Raw genomic sequence first — 10,610 nt, 5'->3', positions numbered from 1 at the left:
CAACGCCGGGATCACGCCCTGGGCCGAAGGCAGACGCTTAACCGCTGTGCCACCCAGGCGCCCCTGAAGCGACTTTCTTAACAGGTATTTAGAAAAGAAGTGGGAACAATTAAGCTTAATTACTATGAAAACAAAAACAAACACAACTGTAGAACACTTAAATATGAAAATTATGAAACTATATATAAAAAGATTATACATATATACACTATCAAAATACCTTTTCTATTTTGGTAACTAAATCTTTAAGATTAAAAACAAAGTAGTTCAAGCATTTCTAAATATAAAAATTTCAGATTTATATTTATTAAAAACAAAATAATATCAGTTCTGTTGGAGTAATCATATACACACCAAGACAAATATTTGCAACTGTGGAAACAGAAGTAGTGAACAACTTCAACTTTCTCAATATTTTAATGGCTTAAGTAATTTACTTCTTATCAGACTTTTTTTTGCTAGAATAGGCTTACTTAATTTTAAACTCAGATTAATGTGCTTGTTTTTTGTGGGTTTTTTTGCTTTTTTTAAAAAAAACAAAATACTTATTTAAAATGGTAGGTATTAGGTTTCCACCAGCTAAAAAATAACATATATATTTGTCTAGATGTAGCAATTTTAAAAACATACAAATTCAATATGTAGTAGGAAAATATATAAAAAAACATAAGGAATTATACCTCATTAAAAAATATAAATGCACCTTCTGTTGATTATGACTTGAAAACTAAATATTCTGATTTCAAAGTAGCTTCTATAAAATGTTGAAGTAGTAGGCATTGTTTGCTTTTCTAATATCATGAATAAATAAGAAGTATTTCTATCTCATTTAAACAGTCTTCAGTATTTCTTAGCAAAAATGTAGTATTATACATAGCATTATCCCATATTCAAGTTTTCATGTTTGAATTTCATTAAAATGTTTTCTATGATTTATAAGGACAATGCACACAAAAGTAAAAAGACGAGGTAAACATCTTAAATTTTTAAGAAATTACTTGAAACTTAATACTCAGATATTCTCAATGCCTAAGTTCTAGAATGGTGCTTACGAAGGTCCTCCATTAAAAAAAAAAAGAAGAAGGTCCTCCATAATGACGATGATATGACACATAGCTGACACATAACAGCAGGTTTCTTGGTCTTCTGAGTAGACAAATGATGAAATGATGTTCTTCCCTGTTATTACAAAACAATCATGAATAAGTTTTGCCAAAAATATTGCTTCGCTGTGGGTTTACAGGAGGCACCATGCTACAGTAAGAGCAGCAACAATGCCATTCAAAATTGCCATGCTATAGCCCATGTGGAAAGAATGTCCAGTCAGTTTCCTAGGGGGGGGAAAACAAATGAAAAAAGGAAAATGTAATTTGGTATAACAGAAACACCATCAGTTTTTATTGAAAATGCTTACAACCTACACATTAATACACATGTTAAAAAAGAATATTGGACATTTGCAGGATTAGTAAATAGAGCAACCTTAAGTTCTCTGTCAAAAACTGTCCTTGTTATCAAATATAATTTTTCAGTTTCATTAGAGCAAAATGTTCTAATTTAATTCCTTATACTTCTTTACCGTGCTTCATAGTCACTGAGTGTATCATAACCTAATTCTACGGTATAAATCTTGTTCCATTACAAGCATGTTCTTTCATTAATTAGCACTGTTTCCCTGTTCTCCTGTCCTTAGAACTAAAAATATATATTATTTCAGGTATTTGTCCTGTTTGTACCATTTTTAGATTGCATGAAGAAACTACTCTTTCTGTAACACTCAAAACAGCACTTGTCCATATGTGACTCATAAATCAGATTATGTCTTTTATAGATATTTCAGTTCTCAACTTAATAGGTTACTTAACTGAAGTGGCTTTCAATGAGTTCCTAAGTATCAGCAAAGACACATCTCTTGTTTTATGATCATTATGAGTGCAAACTAGCTTATGTGCACGGATTTCCCCTGACATTTGATTCCTCTATCTTACAGCAATTTTACTTATTTTACTACATTTTTTTTAACATTCCTTCCACTAACCATTGCAATAATACTCTTTGCTTATCCTCATAAAGATGAGACATGCTAAAAAGAATAGAAGCTAATGTCCAATTGGTGCCAGAGGAAGAACAGAATCTTTTCCTCACTGGAGCAATCCAAACTGAGGACATAACTGGGAGGTGCACTGCAGGAATAAGGGTCCAAAGTCATTAACAGTAAGAGCTCTGGACTGAAGATCACCATGCCTATGTCCTCTCCTCCTCTCCCTAAGGACAGGTCACAGACAGGGAGATACTTGGATCTGAATTAACAGTTGAAGGATTCTAGTCCTACAAGATCTGTGGCAGGGAGTGAAGAAGATACACTCCCTAAAGAATACCATCTTTGCATTCATCTGAGAGCACAGAAGGCCCTGATACTTCCTGATAGCCCCTATTATTATTATTCATATTCTCCACTCAACCTGACTCACCTAGGGACTATTTTAAGATGCCTCGTGTACCATTATGGGTTAATCTACTTCGCTGTATTACCTACTATATGGTAAAATAAAAGATACACTAGATGCTTTACCTTAATCTTAAAAAAAAAAAAAACTCCCTCAAATATATATTGATTAGTCAACAGAAAACTAATTACAAAATTGAACTATTAGCACTGTCATTCATTATTTAAAAAAATACTAATGACCCAAGAACATTTAAATTCATATATACAAAATGAAGTTAATCATGGAACAGAATTTCAGGAGTTAATTGTTCTCTTTCACTAGTTTTTGACCCTGGACTCCCATAAAAATAGAAAAACCTATGAAGTACTGTTCACTAAACTACAATATAGGTATGTATAATTGAATTTTAGGGAGATAGATGTACATGCTCAAATGTTAAGTGACCCTTACAGAACAGGCAAAGCAAGGAATTTTAATGGCAATGAAGAAATGCTCTAGAGAAGTGATTCTAAGTCTTTCTACCATCTCAAGTGTACCATATTTCCACTAGGATCACTGTAGCAGTTGCCACACGTACTGTTAGGCCAGGGACTTAAAATCTTTGAGGAATCACTTGCTTTAAAACTCCTTTTCAAAATACTCATCATGATTTTCCTCTCTGGGGAAGAAAGGGCAGGTTTTTTTCTCCTACGACTTATTTGTGATCTTTGAAGTAGTACAAAACCCAGAAGGTATCCTGGTTCCCCTTTGTCAACACCCTTCACTTATCTCTTGTAAAGGGCATGTTTTGAATTAAAAAACTGGGATTAAGTATGGCACTTATCTTAATCTCTATATATGCATCTCTATATATTACTTTTTAAACTAAAGTATACACAGTAAAGTGCAAATGCCTAACATGTATACAGATCAAGGAATCTTTATCATGATACATACTCAGGTACCAACCATCCAGATCAAATACAAAACATTTCCAGTACCACAGGAAGCTCCTCTGTTTCTCTTCCCCATCAATAGCACCTTCCCTCCCCCAAATCCTGAGACAACCACTATAACCATTTGTTATCATGATGCCTGGTTTCACCTGCTCCATCTACATGCCCTCATATAACACATTTTCTTCTGTGTCTGGATTCTTTTGCCCAATATTATGTCTGTGAAAATCAACCATGTTGTTATATGTAGCATTAGCATGTCCTTTTGTATTACAGTTTAGTATTCCACTGTATAAAAATAATATAATTTATCCATTCTACTACTGAGCATTTGGGTTGTTTCCAATATGAGGCTCCTATACATAGAGATACTATGAACATGATGCTACATATCTTTGTTGGGTAGGAGACATCTGCACTCATTTCCCTTGGGTATACCCTAGGAGTGGAATCGCTGGGTTATAAGGTAGATGTAAATTGGGCTTTAATAGAAGCATCAAACATTTGCCCAAAGTAGTTGACTACTATACACTTCTACTGGCAATGTATGAGTTTCAGTTGTTCTGCATTGTCACCAACATTTAGTATTATCAGTCTTTTCAATTTCAGTGGGTCTGCATTTTATGTTGTTATGGTTTTAATATTTATTTTTCTGATGACAAACTTACTTATTGCCCATTCAAATATCCTCTTTTTTGAAATTCCTGTTCATCTTTTCTTATTTTTCTATTGGTTTATAGAGCTCTTTGCAAATTCTATATACAAATTCTTTGTCAATAGTATGTGTCACAAATGTCTTCTTTGGTTTATGGCTTGTCTTTTCCCTCTCTAATAAGATCTTTTGATGAACAAGTTCTTATTAAATACAGTCCAATTTATTTCTTTTTAATGGTTAGTATTTTCCTGTGCCCTTTTCAATAAATCTTTCACTACTCCATGCTTATAAAGATATACCATTTTTTAGAGAAGCTTTATTGTTCTTCCTTTGACCTTTTGGTTTATAATTCATCTAAAATTTTTGTATATCATATAAAGTAGTGGCCAATGCTCATGTTATTCTTATGGATATCCAATTGTTTCAGCACAGTTTATTGCTTGCAAAGATCATCTTCCCCCCTCATTAAATTGCTGTGGTGCCTTGTCCTAAGTCATATAACCATGTATGCGTGAGTCTGTTTTTAAACTTAAAATCCAATTTTAAAAGGTGTATAGCATTTGAATAGGCAGTTCTGCAAAGAAGATATACATTGGCCAACAAGCACATGAAAGGATGCTAGACATCACTAGTCACTATAAAAATGCAAATCAAAACCACGAGATAACACTTCATACCCATTAAGATGGTTATAACCCAAAAAAGAAAGAAAACGACAAGTTATTGGTGAGGATGTGGAAAAATCAGAAATCTCATACATTGCTGGTACAATATAAAATGGTATAGCTACTGTAAGAGAGTTTGACAGTTCCTCAAAAAGTTAAGAGCGTTACCTTATGATCCAGCAATTTCATTTCAGGTATATACTCAAAAACTAAAAACATGTTTTTACATAAAAACTTGTACCTGAATGTTCATACCAGCATTATTCATAAGAGCTAAAAAGTGAAACAAACCAAATGTCCATCAACTGATAAATTAAACCAAATGTGGTATATATCCATACAATGGAATGTATTCAGGCATAAAAAGGAAAGAAGTACTGATACATGCTACAACATGGATGAACTTTAAAACCACTATATTAAGTGAAAGAAGCCAGACAATAAAGACCACATTTCTGGGACTTGTACTATTCCATTTATATGAAATGCCCAGAATAGGGAAATCCATAGACAAAAAGTAGAATAGGGGTTTCCAGGGTCTGGAGTAGGCGATGATAGAGGAGTAACTGATAATAAGTATGGGGTTTTCATTTTGGAGTGATGGAAATGTTCTGGAATTAGAAAGTGGTAATGATCGTACAACATAGAGAATATACTAAAAATCACTGAGTTATATGCTTCAAAATGGTGAGTTTTATGTGAATTATATTACGATTAAAAATAAAACTTAATTGAAAGACATTAAAAGAGTATCTAAATAAAGAGAAATATCCTAGCATAATCTGGGAATACTCAACACTGTATAGATATCAATTACCTCAGAAAGAAACTATAAATTCAATGAGATCTCAGTAGTAGCTCAACAGAATGATTTTGATGGGAAACTGATACTTTGATACTAAATTCATCTCATACAGTAAACATGCAAAAGGAGCAAAGAAAAATTGAGAAATCAGTCATAACACAAAAACAAAGTAGTTTTTAAAAAAGTTAAGAGAACCAGAAAAAGACATCGCAATAGATTTTAGCATCCAGAAACAGATCTATGTTTTTAAGTGTAAGTTACATATGGGCTGGGGGAAGAGGTAAGGAAATACATGTATAGAAATTTTACATTTTACCAATAGGCATTTTTAAGACAAAAGGAACAAAATTGACAATTATTTCAAGTTCCTTCCTCCTTTTCCTAATCATGGTTTTTCATTTATTAGTATACGAGAAATCAAGATTCAGCTTATCTTCAAAAGAGCTATTGCTACATTTACATAGAGTAAAAAAAAATTGGTGATTTTAGGCAGTTTCCTTTCAGACCTTTGGCTTTATTTTGTGATCCCACAAGTTCTATGAATATTAAGAAAAAAAATGAGTAAGACTAAAAGGGGAAGTGCCTGCAATTCTAGTGTTTGTAGGTTCTTGAAAGGCTCACTCAGTGTGAGGCTCAGAACGTACTTACGGTCTATTACAAATTCTTTCTTAATTTTATTTATTTTTAAGATTTTATTTGAGAGAGAGAAGCAGACTCCCTACTGAGCAGAGAGCCTGTCGTGGGGCTTTATCCCACACCCTGAGATCGTGACCTGAGCCAAAGACAGACGCTTAACTGACTGGGCCCCTCTTTCTTAAATTTGCATTCATATATAAGACAAGGCACTACTGGTCTTACATAAAATAAAAATAAAACCCTACTGGCCCAAAGCATCTATTGTGTGTTGTTTCATTCAGTTTTATCATGAGGTTTACTAAGGATTCCAAAATGTTTCTTCTTGCTGTAAGTCATTCATGACCTTTTATTTAATAATCTGAAGAAGTTGCACACTGCAAGGCAAATGGTAATAAAACATAGGGGTGAAGGAAGGGGCTTAGGAAAGTTGGGTGGAGTCTATACAGTTTTGCTCATTAATTCTTCTATAATTTCATGAAAAGAAAGGTGTGGAAAAGGAAAATGATAAGCTTGATCAAGGGTAGCACTTTCCAGGGGCACCAGGCTGGCTCACTAGAGAGCATGCAACTCCTGATCTCAGGGTTGTGAGTTCAAGCCCATGTTGGGTGTAGAGATTTTTTTAAATTAAAAGAAAAATAAAAGGGTAACACTTTCCTCTATTATATATTTTAGACCAACAAAGCAAAATAACTATGGTTTTTAAATCTTATATAATAAAGTATAATATGGGAAACTTGATCAGATATAAAATAAAGTTTCTATCTATTCTATAGAATAACTTCAGCATTATTTAATATTAACACTGTCAAACCCACAAAAGTAGGTAGGTAATACCTAGCCCTACCTAGCCCTGTCAAGCTGATTTGATTTTGTCATGCCATACAGATTTCTAATGTGGAATATACTACTGAATAGGTGGAAAACACACACACACACACACACACACACACACACACACAGAGAAATCAAGTCCCATCATCTCATAGCACTATTCAATGGAAATAAAAGTTTAACTTTGAAAACCTTCCATTTTATTTCAGCAGTCTCTGAAATAGGCTTAAAGAACTTTTGAAAATGACATGACTATTTTTAGAGATTTGCTACCATTATTATTTCAAATATCAATGTGAGAAAATGAGTTCAAGATAAAATTCCTTCCAAGCCACTCACATTCTCTCCATATACCTAAATATACTGTAACAAATTAATTTTCCTAAAGCACCCCCTGGTTTGAAATGCTTTTGTGTCAAATGCACATAAAGTGTAAGTGTGGAGCAACTGGGTGGCTCAGTTGGTTAAGCATCTGTCTTCTGCTTAGATCATGATCCTAGAGTCCTGGGATCAAGTTCCACATCAGGCTCCATGCTCAGCGGGGAGCCTGTTCTACTTCCCCTGCTTGTGCTCAATCTCTCTCCTTCTCTGACAAATAAATAAAATTAAAAAATAAAATAAAAGTGAGCAAAACAAACAATATAGTTAACAAGATCAAGTCTTCTTAACAATATGAATTTTGACCCATGCTTTCAGAGATGGCAATGGACCAGAAGACAAAAGAGGTACCATGGTATAAAGGAAGAAGGACAGAACCAGAAGTGAACTTACACTTAAGATTTCACATTTATTAGGTGAAGGACTGCACCAGATTAACTTAAGGTCCTCTCCAGGTCTGAATTTCAATTAACTATTCAAAGTAGCAGGGATAAAGTAACAACATTTGAAAGAGATCATATAGGTTTGTTTGTTTTTTTTAAGATTTTATTTATTTATTCGACAGAGATACAGACAGCCAGCGAGAGAGGGAACACAAGCAGGGGGAGTGGGAGAGGAAGAAGCAGGCTCATAGCAGAGGAGCCCGATGTGGGGCTCGATCCCATAACGCCGGGATCACGCCCTGAGCCAAAGGCAGACGCTTAACCGCTGTGCCACCAGGGGCCCCGAGATTATATAGGTTTTTTTCCTACCTATCAAAATAGGTTATTGACCAACATTACCTGTACTTAAACTAAAACAATGATGCAGGGAGTAGAACTACATAAATATTTTAGTTCCAGGGAGTCAATCAAAGAGACCAAAAATATAATGAAAATTAACAGATGATATCATTTAAATTAAGAATGCAAAATAATTTGCCCCTTTAAAAATAGGCAGAAAAATAGAACTTAATGACAAAACCAGAACGTTTCTTAAAGGAAATGTTAGAATTCCTAAATGTAGATTTTATTATGCTGAGATAAACTTCTATACTGCAATAAATTTCTAAAATCAAAATGGAAATGGGCAATACTGTTCAATAATAAAATACATTGGAAAAAATATGGTTACAAAAATAGACTCATTGTAATAGAATGGCTTCCATATCCTAAAAGATAAGTTATAAAAAAGATACTATTTGGTTCCGGTTCTAAAGAATTTCTTTCCAATAATAAAGAATCCTGCAATGAAATACTTACTGGGTTCCTGTTAGTGTTTAAGCATTTAAACTCTGTAGTTAGAGAGTGCTTGAGTGCCAATTTTGCCACTTACAAGGGGTATGAAGGTAGAAACTGTCTGACCTCTCTGAGACTCAATTTCCCAAAATGGAAATAAAAATAGAGTCTTCCCTTACACAGCTGAGAATCAGGTGTCTGGCACATAGCAAATAATCAATAAATGTTAGGTACTATATAGAAAAGAAAGCTGGCTACAGATGAGATTTTTAAAAATTCTTTTGACATTCTATTTCATTCTCTCTTCCTTTAAGCAAAATACCTACAACTAGACCTATCTCAAAGCTAAAACAGAAAAACAAAAAATAAGATTATACCTCCAGGGTCTCCTGGAGGTAGATGGAAGAAAGAAACTGAAGAATCATGGGTCTGTGTATGTATATGTGCATTTCTGCTTGGTATTAGCCTCTTCCTACAAATTCATAATTATTTCCCTTTGTGATTCACTAGAGAACTTAGACTTCCAATATTTATATCCAGATTTTATAGTCTGGAAACATACTTTATAGCAATACATTTATATTGATATTTAGTAGTAACTTATAAAGTGAATTATAAAAGAATTATATGTTAATTATTTATATTTTATAGGAATGGAATATATATAAAACTTAAGATTCAAATGAATTCAGTGATTCTGGGAATTTAAACGAAACACAAAGTAAGGTAATGAATAAGCCACTGCCTAAAATTTCAAATAAATTGCCTTTGGTTTTTTAAAAGAGAGACCAACAGGTTCAAGCAGGTATCCTTTCTTGTTTCATTGTTTATTGTTTCTACTGGAACACTGGTTGACTCTGAACTGAATCTATGTACTACATACCAGCCTACACTCTACTGAAATCTTCATTCTTTTATTAATTTCAGTATTTCCTCTCCCTCATATATGTTCCCACACTTTTTAAGACATGTTTTTATGACAGAACTCCCCCCATTTGAAACACTCACTTCACTGCTAACCAATTCTGCTCTAAGCAGAAAGCCCTCTGTGCTTATAAGAATAAGAAGTTACATATAGGGCCTACAATAAGAACCAACAGGCTATTTATTTCTGTGTCTGACTGGCTCAGTTGGAGACAGGATGAGCTAGCTGGTACTAATTTATTACCCCTTCACACACCTGAGCCGCCTTTTATTATTCATTCTATCCCTGGCCAAGAAACCCCCAATTCCCAAAGAATTTTAAGCTGTGTGAGCTTTGGTTGGAAAAACTATCAGTTCTTCATCTGGAATCAAAAGTTGTTAACCAAACCCAAAATCTGAAAGAAAATACTAAACACCACCACATTTCAATTACTTGCAAAGTATTTCCTTTTATGTTTCTTTCAGAAACACAAAATGATACAACTTCTTTTGTATTCTTTTTCCTAAAAATTACTTACTAGAAATTGCTGGAGAGAATAAAGCTGTGTGTATTCCAACTAATTTTACCAGAGCTATTTAGGACATTAGAGTTAGAATTTTAAAAAGAAAGCTCCCCTCCCTTAGGAAATGCTGTCTCTCATTAAAGAAAAAATAATATACATTCACCCCTTACTTTATACTCTGAAGTTCTTTATTTTGTAATTCTATCAATTCTCTATTCTTTTACTTCACCAAAATTTATATAATGAATTATCTATATCAAGCATTATATATGGGAGATAGAGAAATGAGCAAGAATCAGTACTGTCCTCAGTATTGCCCTCAAAGCCAAGAGTCCAATGACACAATGTGCTGAGTGTTAAAAGTTTTGTAGACAGCATTACTGGAACACAAGGCAGCTTTCTGGCTTGTAGAAGGGAGATTTTAAAGAGTTAACGCCTGATCTAAAACTGAGTATGAGGAAATCAGAGTTCTAAGAAATAACTTGTGTAGAAGCAAGAGACAATGGAGAGTGCAGGAGGTGGTTAATGGTTTAGAATGGTTAGTAAAGGATCTGGAAAGCCAACTCTCTTTCAACTGGAATTTAATCATGGCTCCAGTACTTATAAAGTTA

The 10,610-nt window shown here is 33.7% G+C and overlaps 1 protein-coding gene across 2 annotated transcripts in view; it reads right to left on the bottom strand.

Annotated features, from left to right (window-relative positions):
- LOC100470644 (ADP-ribosylation factor-like protein 6-interacting protein 6) overlaps positions 1 to 10,610 on the bottom strand; it is a 37,064-nt gene that overhangs the window by 1,726 nt on the left and 24,728 nt on the right. Inside the window, exon 4 of one of the 2 annotated variants that reach the window (XR_004628215.1) lies at positions 1,180 to 1,331. Coding sequence is in view for 1 of the 2 variants with exons in the window: in XM_011237131.2 (XP_011235433.2) it covers positions 1,238 to 1,331 (94 nt within the window). In the remaining variant the exon portion in view is untranslated. Of the gene's footprint in view, positions 1 to 278; positions 1,332 to 10,610 lie in introns of those variants that run through there. The other variant, XM_011237131.2, reaches the window with a different exon arrangement.

This window comes from Ailuropoda melanoleuca, chromosome 10 (genome assembly GCF_002007445.2).
Source record: "Ailuropoda melanoleuca isolate Jingjing chromosome 10, ASM200744v2, whole genome shotgun sequence".
NCBI lineage: Eukaryota > Metazoa > Chordata > Mammalia > Carnivora > Ursidae > Ailuropoda > Ailuropoda melanoleuca.
Note: the sequence above shows the minus strand (reverse complement) of the source record. Positions and strands in the feature narration are given on the sequence as shown.